Source organism: Podarcis bocagei (assembly GCF_964188305.1).
Source record: "Podarcis bocagei genome assembly, chromosome: 9".
Classification (NCBI taxonomy): domain Eukaryota; kingdom Metazoa; phylum Chordata; class Lepidosauria; order Squamata; family Lacertidae; genus Podarcis; species Podarcis bocagei.
In genome coordinates, this window is record NC_138134.1 from 32824843 (window position 1) to 32838306 (window position 13464).

The 13464-nt window shown below is 40.9% G+C and overlaps 1 protein-coding gene across 2 annotated transcripts in view; it reads left to right on the forward strand.

The window, feature by feature from the left end:
- Positions 1-10356, forward strand: part of SCRG1 (stimulator of chondrogenesis 1) — a 77110-nt gene extending 66754 nt beyond the window's left edge. For both annotated transcript variants that reach the window (XM_081209188.1, XM_081209189.1), the window contains exons 4-6: positions 2070-2282; positions 5632-5902; positions 9775-10356. In XM_081209188.1, coding sequence (XP_081065314.1) covers positions 5667-5902; positions 9775-9829 — 291 coding nt within the window. In that variant the 5' untranslated portion in view covers positions 2070-2282; positions 5632-5666 and the 3' untranslated portion in view covers positions 9830-10356. The remainder of the gene's footprint in view (positions 1-2069; positions 2283-5631; positions 5903-9774) is intronic.
- The last annotated feature ends 3108 nt before the right edge of the window (positions 10357-13464 follow it).

Sequence of the window (13464 nt, forward strand, 5' to 3'; positions counted from 1 at the left end):
GCCTTTGACTCCCGAGATAGTATATATTTTAGGACCACCTTCTTCTTTGGATTGTAAATTGTTTTAACCAATTACTTTTATGCTGGTGTATTCTGCTCAGGGACCTCCTGGTGAAGGACGGGTAAGAAATCAAATAAATAGCAACAGCACCTGAAGGAGCTCCACCTTCCATGACCACCTCTCTGTGCTCATAGTTCATCTGTTGATGGCCTTCTTCAAGTACCTCCGTAGAGAAGAGCCATTTTGAGCTCAGCTACCAAGGGACTTGCTCCAAGCCGCTTGCCTGATGGCACTTTCATTTTGGTGCTAGATGAAAATATTCTCATTTGTTTTACTTTCAATACTTCATAAATAGCTCAGGCAGCTTTTGATGTACCTTTAAGTATTCTTGACTGCTCTTTCATCCGCCAACTCATAGTCTGTTTGCAATTTTATGGATTTGTACATTTTAGGGAGATGGGAACCTTGTAACCAGCTGGAATCAAAGTTGAAAAGCAATAAATAAAAATAAATGGACAGGTGGGGGGACGACGACGACAAACATGACAGCTTTCTCCAGAGACCACAACAGTGTCATTTCTTCCTGACTGGATCTATAAATGCCGAGTTCACATGATTACCTATGAGCATGTAAGCACATATAATCTGTAATTTTAACATATAATTTTATTAGGATTATTTGTGTTATATTCATATTTATTAGGTTATTTTATTTTATTTTTAATGATTGGTACTACCAGTTTTGTTGAATGAGTATTTTAGATTGCTTTATGTTAACCACTTGGTAGAGCAGTAGTCTTCAACCTTTTGAGACCTAGACGCACATCTGGAGACCCATTTCTTAACACACCCTCCCCCGTATTTGTATGGTAGCAGTGCTGCTGTTGTGAACAGCTTCAGATCAGGCAAATGACCCAGCAGAGTGGCTACTGACCCACAAGTTGAAAATCAGTGACTTACTATATTTTTTACTGAAGTAGTAGTACGGTAAGCCTGTAATTTACAGGAGGTTACATTCTGGAGCTTGCACCGAAAGTCAAATTTGTGTATTGTAAAAACCCATTTGGTTCAGTGGTGGGTGGGATGGCCAAAGCCATTTTTCCTGGAGCCCCACCCCCTTTACATTTTAAATAAATACATTTTTGCCACACCCACAAAGCTGACTGTGCACCAAGTTAAATGCACTTAAGTTAGAATCAGAGTTGGAAGGGACCTGGAAGGGAATCCTGCCCACAGCCATTCCTGGGTGGGCTCAAACCACCAACCTTCTGGGAAACCACCAGTTGCAATGACCTATTGCATCACGAGGCTTCCTTACTGTATATAAATATTGCCAAGTAACATAAGTAATGGGTGGTATTCAGTTAAGCTGTACTCATGGCTAATTAATGGGCATGGCTAATCTTAGTAAGTCTAGGTAAAGGTAAAGGGGCCCCTGACCATTAGGTCTAGTCTTGGCCGACTCTAGAGTTGCAGCGCTCATCTCGCTTTATTGGCCGAGGGAGCCGGTGTACAGCTTCCGGGTCATGTGGCCAGCATGACTAAGCCACTTCTGGCGAACCAGAGCAGTGCACGGAAACGCCGTTTACCTTCCCACCGGAGTGGTACCTATTTATCTACTTGCACTTTGACGTGCTTTCGAACTGCTAGGTTGGCAGAAGCAGGGACCGAGCAACGGGAGCTCACCCCGTCACAGGGATTCAAACCGCCAACCTTCTGATTGGCAAGCCCTAGGCTCTGTGGTTTAACCCACAGCGCCACCCGTGTCCCCTTTGTAAGTCTACTCTTGAGTAAAACTTAGCTGAATATCACCCAATATGCCCCACAAGGGCACTGTGGTCTGCTCACATTGACAGATGATTGCACGAAGTACCCTAAGATTGCTTAAAGGGCACCATGGCTCTCAGTGGACTTACTTGTGAGTAAACATACCTCAGCTCATGCTGCCCAACTCTGATGCACACACTTTGCCATTTATTTGCTTTCACATTGCAATATATTTTCCCTTCCTGTCTTTGGTAATCTTTTTTTTATTATTATCTGTAAACCAACTGCTTTCTGTTGGAAAGGGAGAGCTCTTCGTTTCTCTTTTGCCAGCTTCCTTGCCGTTCTCTCCTTAGCGACAGTCTACCACTGGGAAATCAGAGTCAAGACAAACAAAGGAGCATTTATCCGGGATTTTCTTCCAGCCCTCCTTCCCCGCAGCATCTCCCTTTAGCTTGCTTCAACATTTGAAAAGACACAACAGGCAAGGAGGCAAGAAAAAGAAGCAAACAAATAAGGTATGTCTCTTCCCTGCCCCATGCAAATGATCCTAATTAATTAGTTTTCTCTGGGTTGGTTCTAAGAGCTAAAACTAAAGCCACGTGCGTTGAACCCAGGCAAGCGGAAAACAGCCTGAGAAAGTAGAGGTGACCTGCACCTCAGAAGGTGGTGGATATGAAGAGGTATTAATTTGCTTAACAGCCTTGACTGAGGAAAGGCAATCTCTTTTCTTTGTTATGAATCCAAGAGAGCGAGCTTAAAAATACAGGGTATCCAATACTACAGAGCAGTGCTGGAAAAATTAAATTTTGATGTGTTTAATATAGTGAATGTCAGCAACAAATGCATTCATTGAACTAGAATATCTGAAAATTATATGTATCGCCCTTCCTTTCAGTTTGCCAAGACAGACAGTACCGCTGTGTGATGGTGAGCAGAGCAGCGAATCCACCAAGAAGGGATTCCATGAATTGACTCTTTGTGAAGACAGACCATCAATTCCATGATTCTTTAGAGGCACTAGGGTTGTTGTTGTTTTACATTAAACCCCCATTTAATTTCTCCAAAGAAACCAGAATGTACATGGATATTCATATTTGTCATCTTCATACCTATTCTTCGCTCCAGAATAATAATTTCCAGCACTGCTCTGTAGTATTGCATACCCTGTATTAGACGAGAGGGGGGGGGAGAGGGGGAGAGAGAGAGACAGCCTGCCTGCTTGAACCACAGCAGTACCAAAAATGATTAGCACACCTTTCTGATTCCAAGAAAACAGATGGGTGTAATTCACATCACCTCACTTACTAGAGAAGCCTGAAAAGAAGACACAAGTGACAAGATGTGCACTTCAGCGTTGTCAATGGGCTTCCATAGTAGCTAGAACATGGATATTTGGTCCACACAGTCCAAGGCACCTTTATTACTGGGAAATAGAACCTTTTTGACATGAAACAGTTAAAACTCAGGATATAAAATACACCTCTGAACACAGACCAGTACTCCAGCAGAGAGGGAGACAAGGGAGCTTGGGCAGTAAGATGGGAGGCAAAATACACTGGAAATATAGAGGGCAGTTTTCCATTGTCCAAATTCCCACAATTAAGGAATTTACAGGTAAGTTGGATTCTTCTCCTAAAACTTTTTCTTCTTCTTCTTCTGTTAATTTGCAGCCATTTCTTATCAGGGTCATTCTCCATGTCTGTTTCTCATGCTTTTATCTATCACCACAATCCATTTGCACATTAATCTTGAGATTTAAAAAAATATTTCCTAAAACTACATATTTAAATACATTAATAAATGTGTGTTAACTCAAAGCATATATTCAGATCTCTCTTTTGAAACATTTAAAATGCTGAGAATGTGTAACAAAGGGCAAAATCTGTTAAGACTGCCTATCTTAGATTATGTGCACATCTGATATGAGAAATTAGGTTGCTTTTGTACAGGATCAAATTCTTCTAACAGATGGAGTCTAACCTTGAACCGAAAGGAGCCTTGAAAACACTGCACAGGGAGTATGTTTTTGAAGACATCATTTGGGTAGTGTATCATCCATCACACTCAGCAATTTAAAGCAGTAGTGTTGTACCTTGGTTGATGAAAGCCTTGCAAGTCGAACGTTTTGGCTTCTGAATGCCACAAACCCGGAAGTGAGTGTTCCAGTTTGCGAATGTTCTTTGGAACCCAAACATCCAAAGCGGCTTCCGCTTGGCTGAAGGAGCGTCCTGCAGCCAACTGGAAGCAGTGCCTTGGTTTCCAAACGTTGTGGAAGTTGAACAGACTTCCGGAACGGATTCTGTTCGACTTCTGAGGTACCAATGTGGTGTCAATTAATGCTTCCTTAATAAATTTATAGTACAAACCATATATTGTTTACAGCAGGCATCGCCAAACTCGGCCCTCCAGAAGTTTTGGGACTACAATTCCCATCATCCCTGACCACTGGTCCTGTTAGCTAGAGATGATGAGAGTTGTAGTCCCAAAATATCTGAAGGGCCAAGTTTGGGGATGCCTGGTTTAGAGCATAAAAACAATAGGTCCTCTGTACAAACACTTTCACCTCAGGCCTCAGAAAATATGCTGGGATACCAAAAGGTAAGGTCAGCAGTAAACACTTCAATATCTTATTTGGGACCTTATTTGGTACATTATTTGGACTTTACTCTAAGTACATCAAAAAGCCTCCTTAGTTCTAATCCACACAATAGCTGAGGACACATTTGAGGATTTACTGTTTTTTAAAACTGGCAACACCATGCCATCACCATCTTAAATACTGTAAACGATACAACAATAAATACACTTGGAACATAGACAAGATTTACTTATTGTGTTGACTGAGGGATCAAAGTGCTGGAGAGACCCTGAGGTACATCTATACCATTGGGGATAGCTACAATGGCTTTAAAAGTTTCTATCTGGTTCAAATCCTGTGCTGGGGATCAACCTGGAAACAGGAGGGCTGACTAGCAGCTAGGGAAAAGTGTGGCTCAGGAATATTGGCCTCTGCACAACACAGTGGCCTGCATAGCTCTGTTAAATCCCATTGCTATGGTTAAAGTTATTTTTTAAAACACCCTTTGCTTCTGGCAGATGTGACAATCTGGGTCAGAATGAGAACCTGGAATGCTCTAGCAATGATTTGTGCCTTAGCAACACATTTTCCAATTTCATCATCTGTTTGTGCAAGTCTCAGAACATTTCCTGAAACAACCTGCTGAAAATGTCACTTCAATTTAACATGTTCACATAATTTCACTTTTTTTCCTGCTAGACTTAATCTACAGGAGGGCGTGTGTGTGGTTCTACCCAACACCTTACAAAGACCATCACAACATTGTGGAATTGCTAATTCCAGTACTCTGGATGAGATACTTCTAGGAAGAAAGGTCCACCCACTTCAGTTCTCTTTGTGCTTCCAATCTTAAATTCAGTTCTTTACATTTTCGCAGAAAATTAACCAGCATTTAAATGTGAATTTATCCTAGTTTTTGTATGCCATTTTCACAAATGTGCCCATTTCTGCGAGCAATTTTCCCTAGTATGCATTTCTGTATGTTATTTTCACTAATATATGCATTCGTATGCACACATTCCCCTAGCATATGCATATTTGCAAACATTGCTTAGGGAACTGCGTTGCAAACTTTGGGCAAGTGTGAATTTCGTAGGATGACTGTGCTTCAGTTCTCATATTTTTTTAGAAAGCGACAATTTGGTAAGATTTGGCTTTAAATGCAAATGGAATCAAACTTCTCCTATCCATGGATAGTGGAAAAACAGGGCTAAAGGGATGAATTTGATAAATAGACTGATTTTATGTCGGCACCCAGCTAAGCGCCTTTTCTTTTCTCTCGCTAGCACTATTCGCAAACTCTTGCCAAGATAGCACAAAAATGACGATGCTCTCCACTCTTCTGTTTCTGAGCTTTCTGCTTGGGACCAACCCAACACCATCTGGCCGCCTCTCCTGTTACAGGAAAATATTAAAAGACCACAACTGTCACAGAGTCCCAGAGGGAGTGGCCAGTCTTCGACCAATCGATGGACTTCTTCAAGATCACTTCTGGGAGGGAAAGGGCTGTGAGATGGTCTGCTATTGTAATTTTAATGAATTGCTCTGCTGCCCAAAGTAAGTAACTTAGACTCTTGCTTTCTTTTCTTTGCAAGGAGAGATGATAATAATAATAATTTATTATTTATACCCCGCCCATCTGGCTGGGTTTCCCCAGCCACTCTGGGCGGCTTTCAACAAAATATAAAAATACAGTAGTCCGTCAAACATTAAAAGCCTCCCTAAACAGGGCTGCCTTCAAATGTCTTCTAAAAGTCTGCTAGTAGTTGTTCTCTTTGACATCTGGTGGGAGGGCATTCCACAGGGCCGGTGCCACTACCAAGAAGGCCCTCTGCTGGGTGACCTTGGGCTAGTCACACTTCTTTGAAGTCTCTCAGCCCCACTCACCTCACAGAGTGTTTGTTGTGGGGGAGGAAGGGAAAGGAGAATGTTAGCCACTTTGAGACTCCTTTGGGTAGTGATAAAGCAGGATATAAAATCCAAACCCTTCTTCCTCTTCTTCCCTGTAAGTTGGCTTCTTGAAGGGAGGGAACCACCAGAAGGCCCTCAGTGCTGGACCTCAGTGTCCGGGCTGAACGATGGGGGTTGAGACGCTCCTTCAGGTATACAGGACTGAGGCCGTTTAGGGCTTTAAAGGTCAGCACCAACATTTTGAATTGTGCTTAGAAACGTACTGGGATGCATGATTTGAAAAATCCAGCTTCAGCAACAAGATCTGGCGTTATGGGAAATTAGATTATAAATATGAAGGGACTAAAGTTTAAAATGATATTACATTTATACCAAGATAAAAGTAAATTGTTATTAAGTGCTTTAAACTTAAAATATAACTATTTGAAAGTACAATGAACACACGAAATAAGATAATAATTTGTTGACATCTTTATTATAAAGAATGCAGGATGAGGGAGATGTGGGGAAGTCCGGTTGGTGATGAAAAAATGTTGAGAAAAGATGAATGTTTTTTCTTTCTTTTTTTCTTTTCTTCTTCTTCTTTTTATCTTTATGTATCTGACTTTATTTTGTACCTGAGAAAAGCAATAAAAAATATTTATAAAAAAAATAAAATAGAAACGTACTGAGAGCAAATGTAGGTCTTTCAAGACCGGTGTTATGTGATCTCAGCGGCTGCTCCCAAGTCACCATTCTAGCTGCCGCATTCTGGATTAGTTGTAATTTCCGGGTCACTTTCAAAGGTAGCCCCACATAGAGCACATTGTAGTACTCCAAGCGAGAGATAACTAAAGCATGCACCACTCTGGTGAGGCAGTCAAACAAAACTAAAGTGTATAGTTATACATGTTTAATTTAATGATGTGCACCAAGTCCCACTGAACTCAACGGGTCTTACTTGTGACTTGATATGCATAGGATTGCATAGAGAGCCAGCGTGGTGTAGTGGTTAAGAGCAGTAGACTCGTAATCTGGTGAACCAGGTTTGATTCCCCGCTCCTCCACATGCAGCTGCTGGGTGACCTTGGGCTAGTCACACTTCTTTGAAGTCTCTCAGCCCCACTCACCTCACAGAGTGTTTGTTGTAGGGGAGGAAGGAAAAGGAGAATGTTAGCCGCTTTGAGACTCCTTCAGGTAGTGATAAAGCGGGATATCAAATCCAAATGCTGCTGCAGCTTCATTGAAATCAAAAGCAGAAAAACCCTCCATCTATTATTACCTAACATCCCAAATGATAACAAGACAAATGAGCCCGTTTCAAAGCTTCAGTACCAAAATATGACATAGGAGTGCAATGGTCCGAAGGCAATGCACAGGGATCTTGCCGATACTAAGCAACATTGGTCAGAACCTGGATGCACACTGTCTGAGGGAGGCACTGTAGCTCAGTGGTCAAGCATCTGCTTTGCATGCAAAAGGTCCCCAGGTCAATGCTCAGTGATTTCAGGTAGGGCTGGGAATATTCCCTGCCTGAAACCAGAGACGTTGCCAGTCTGTGTAGACAATATGGAAGTAGATAGACCAATGGTCTGACTTGGTATGTCAAGTTTCATGGTGGGTCATTCTTAATTTTATTTTTATTTATTAGATTTATATACCACACTTTGTCGTAAGATCCCAGGGTGGATTCTGACTTCTGTTTTAGACCACCACCACTCTTTTTCCTTACCTAATAAACATTCAGATATTTTGGACCTAAGGCTAGCTAACAATATGTAAGCCCACTTAAGTCTTTGGTGTAACACAAACTATAGGACATAGGGCCACTGATCCAATAGGTGTGTCCACTTGTTCATTGCGGAATCTGGGGTAGAAACGGTCATTCTGAGGACAGCACTGGTTATTACAAGAGCACCTCTGTTGCTGCTCATTTCAAAGATGAGCAGCATAGACAAGAGGGACAAAGGGAGGGGTGGTATTTTGGAGGTAGCAGTGTGTGTACTGATGTAGTGGCAGTATGGTAACTGGAACACACAACCATGAAATCAGGTTATTTGGAATAAGCAACAGGTAGGTCAAGTGCAAGTAGATAAATAGGTACCGCTCTGGCGGGAAGGCAAACGGCATTTCCGTGCGCTGCTCTGGTTCGCCAGAAGCGGCTTAGTCATTCTGGCCACATGACCCGGAAACTGTACACTGGCTCCCTCGGCCAGTAAAGCGAGATGAGCGCCGCAACCCCAGAGTTGGTCACAACTGGACCTAATGGTCAGGGGTCCCTTTACCTTTACCTTAGGTTCAGGAGCTAGATGCTTCACATTTTCCCTTCTCCGGTAGTTCCTTTCAACCCTATTCTGTTTATCTGGCAGAAAGCCCAACATAACCATGCAGAACATTGTGCTGTTGGGGAGGAAAGTAAATGGGCTTGATATTTAGAAATTGGTCAATAACCCTCATTTCCAGAGACATTAGGAATTCAGATAAACTGAGCTCTTTAAGCTCTATCTAATTCAGGGATGGGAGCCTGTGGCTGTCCAGCTGTTGTTGGACTACAACCCTCATCAGCCACCTGCCAGCATGGTCAATTAACAAGTATGATGGGAATTGCTATCCTGCAAAATCTGGGGGGCCACAATTTTTACATCTCGGTGTAATTCATAGGCCATACAGAGAGAGTGGCCAATATAACTAAGCATAATTGGTATACAAACAAAGAACAAAAAATGGTTTGCAATAAAAAAGGAAAAAAGAACTTAGCATTGTTCTTTTAATGAAACAATTGTTTGAATACTAATGGAGCTTATTCTGAAGCACCACTGCTTTTAACGGGGCAGTTTTAAGTAAGTATATTTTAGGACCCATATATTATTAAAACCTCACACGTGGTCCTGAGCCTTTTAACCTAAAGTTCAGGTAGAAGCCTGGGTAGATTTGCATTTAATGAAATGATTTGCCTCGTTTCAGTAGGGAAATTGAAAGACCACCTGGAAACTTCAATTGGTCCAAAATGTGGCTGCCTGATTATTATGTCATCTCTCTCTTCTAAGAGTTGCATTGCTTTCTTACTCATTTCCTGACTCAAGTATGGGTTCTAACCTTTAAATCCCTAAATGGCTTAAAGTCCCACATGAGTCTGGCCAGAAGTTAACGTCAGAATCAGAAGCTCATTCCTTCTTTACATGGAATTAGACTAGTAGGAGGAACTCAAGACAGAGCTTTCTAAACGGAATCATCACTGAATTGTGGAAATACACTCCCTATGGAGACCTACCAAGCCCCTTCCCTTTTAGTCTTCAGACAGTTGCTGAGAATTTTTATTATTATTATTTCCAGCTTCGTTTTTACATTTAGTTGCCTGTTTCTAATTTGATTGCTGGCTTTATAAAGTGCCTGCTTTTATGGTTGTTTAGTCTGTCTTTCATTTATTGTGTTTTCATAATTCTTGTAAGCCACTTTGCATATTTAAGAAACACAAGAAGAATGAAAGTATAATAGCTATAGCATACTTCTCGATTTGAATTTCTGCCACTTTCCTTCAGGGGTATCTTTTTTGGGCCAAAAATATCATTTGTGATTCCCTGCAACAAGCCATGAAGAAACATTGTGTTTGAGAAAGGACGGCAAATGCAGGACTTTGTTCATGAAGACTGGAATAAAGCTTATGTGGTCATCAGGTCTAAAGAAGATGGACTTTGAATGCAATACGGAAGCTACTATAGCCACCATTTTTTAGGCATTCAATGTTTTGTTTAAACAAGACTAACACCCCACCATGTTTACCATTCATTGAATGGGTATTACCTCCAAGGAAGTAGACTTGGAAGGAAGGAAGTAGGGACTGTAAAATTAAAGTTAATAAAACCCCATATGTATCAGAGCTCTCAAATCTAATTTGGTGGTGATGTTGGTGTTCATTGACCTCCCCTAAGTAACATACCATAGAAGATACACTTCTTCTCAGGGCTGCTTGAGTAGGATTGTCTTAATTACAAAGACTAAATTAACTAAGACTTATCAAAGTGTTTCATATGACCGTTTTCTTTAATTCTTGGTGTTTTAACTATTTGTATGCAACTTGAAGCATCAGTTGTTACACAATTAAAGCAAGATTTAATTCTCAATTCTCTCATTTAATAGACTAAGTCACTGAACTACAAGCATATTTAATCCCATCATACTACTTTTTAAGGAGTTTAATGGTCATTTAAAGTGATGTAGTTTCCATTGAAACAGCTACTGCACACTTCACAGAAACTGTTAGCACATTTGCAAAGCCAAGCAGGGTCTTACATGGTTTCAAATTGGATGGGGGACCGCGTGTTGAGATGCCTGCATTGCAGGGGAATGACTGGGTGACCCTCAGGGGGTCTCTTCCAGCTCTACAATTATGATTATGTTATCTGCCCTGTAGCCCTTTGATGGCAATTCTTTACATTTTGGTTTCCCCATGCCCTCTCTCCCTGTCTCTTGCCATCTCTCTGAAGATGGGGCTGTTGCGACTAGTGGGACTTTACAAGCTTCTCCATACATTTCAGTTATAAAATTCTAAAGACACCTTTACGCTTTTATGTGGTTAAGGAGACACAGCTGCTATAAAAACAGACTTACAATCGAACAGCAGCTGATCATGCATGGACTTGAATCAAAGCTCCATGAACGCAACACAACTTCAGCTGGTTTAGATCAGGCCATGTCTGAAAAAAATACATGACATTAATAACTTTAAATGTTTCTCATCTTTAAAGGAGCATACAGAGAAATGAGTGCAGATATGCAAATTCATTTTTAAGCAAAATAAAATAGGGCAACATGTTTTTCTTTTTCAGTTTAAGTCCCATTTAATGTTCCTTCCTGCAGGGGGATTTTGGGTAAGTGTTCAGTGTTTATTACAGGACGGGGTGTGTGTGTGACTACGACAGGGGTTAAGCATTTCTTTCCTTCCCAACACTCCATCCCCCCCCTGCCCGAAACTGCTTTTCTTTTCAGAAAAATGGCACCAGTGTTCCATTACATGCATTTATTTGCATGTAAAGCCAATTAGATTTACTGCTCGCAACTCTTTGCAGTGTGCATTTTGCATGACATTGGCCATCAACACCCAGCCAGCGACAGAAGTATTTGGATATGTAGAACAGGGCATGGGCAGACCTCTTTTGCTTTATCAGCAATTTGCATTCCAAGTACAGGATAAAAGAGAAGAAATTCTGTTCAACTGTGGAAGCACTAACAAACACAAAGCCTTCTTTGTGGAAATGATAAAAGGGTCGATAAAAAGTGCCTGGAGAGAAAAAAAAGGAAAAGCAACAGATACATTTGACAACAGGAAGCATAAAATATTTTTCATTGATCTATGAAAACTCCTGAAGCTTCCAAATGTGTTTCACCTAAAAACTGCCAGGAAATACAATATAAACTATTAACAGGGCTAGCCTGCACTAAAGGCACATTGAATAACTCATAATCTGTTATGGATTCTGCCCATTAAGGTATTTAAATGCTGCTGGCATGTGTTTTATTTTTGCATAGTAAGTACAATGAGAGGAGACTAATCTTACCATCTTCGGCTCTTAAATTTTTAGTTTTCATTGTTCCAGGTAGCCCATTAGTAAAATTATTTGATACTTATGTACCAGGGGACAATCCAACAATTTTGACGCTGCTTAAGAATGGGTCAGTAAGCCGCACTGAACACAGAGGGCCATACTTCAGAGTATACATAGAATTGCATTTTACATTTCACTGTTAGTGGGACATGCCTGCACAACTTGTGACACTCTGAGCTGATTGTTATCTCCTTAGCGCCAGCCATGATTTGTTGTCTAATTGGGAAGAAAGGTTGAAAAAAAATGGGTATGTTTACTATGGAGAAATAAAAGCTTGGGGTGGAAAAGCACAGAAATGCAATTTCCAAATATTTAAAAGGCTCTTGGGTAGAAGAAGAATTGCTCAATCCTACTCCTGAGATTGGAGCAAGAAAAATGTTTCAGCTACCAGAAAATTAATGATAAAACACTGCGAAACTGTCCAAACATTTAAGAGAAGCAAATAAATAAGCTGCCTGTGGCTGTTGTGGCTTATCTTTTGCAGTATTTAATTAGAAGCTACATGGGCAGCTTTCTTAGAGCAGCGAGAGGCGGGGATTTAAGCCATTCATTCAACAGTGTGCACACCTAGCTCAATATGATAATTGTGTTTTGCATTCATCTTACCTTTTTCAATCTCAAGAGCCAATCAAAGTACTCTCAACAAAGGCTAACACTACTGTTAAACAAGGAAGGATTAACTTCGTAAGAGTTAAGCCAACTCTGTTTCTAGCAACACGAGTATTATCCTCTGGTACCACCACTACATATTGAAGTATTTCACAAAACAAATACTGCCTATGCAGTAAATACATTAAAATTTATTTATAGGCAGCTCCTTTTCCCCCATTTGTAATAATGATTTGTGTATGGTCAGTTCAAAAAGAAGGTAATGCTTGCCTACATACCAAGACTGATTTAAATATCACTTTGAGCACTCATATAGTCCTTTTCCCCCAAAGTGCTCATTTGTCCTTCTCGAACGAGACTTTTGGCACCAGTCCATCTCTGCAGTCTGAGGTCATATTGAATGCTGTGCCTATTATGTCTGTGATTGCTCTGAATTTTGTATTATCTACAGTCTTCTGTCTAATCATGACATTGAACAGTACAGTGTAAGGATACTAGTATCTCTCCTTGAGAAAGTTTAATACCACCATCACATACTTGTCCAAAGGATCTTATTAACTGTATTGCTTTTTTGCAGCTGAATCGAGCAGTTCTTATTGAAGAGATTATTTAGGTATGCATAGAGAGGACATAGATGATGCCTTCCTGGAACAGATGGCCAAGCATGCAAAAGGAAGGGAGATAGTAGTAATGGGGGACTTCAATTACCCGGATATTTGTTGGACGTCAAACTCAGCCAAGAGCATAAGGTCAAACAGATTCCTCACTGGCCTTGCAGACAACTTCATTGTCCAGAAAGTGGGAGAAGCAACAAGAGGAACAGCCATTTTAGATCTGGTCCTAACCAATGTTGATGACCTAGTTAGTGGGGTAGAAGTGGAAGGATCATTAGGCGCGAGTGATCATGCTCTTCTGAAGTTTACTATACAGAGGAAAGGAGCAGCCAAGCATACTAGGACTCAATTTCTTGACTTTAAGAAAGCCGACTTCATAAAACTTAGGGAAGTGCTGGGTGAG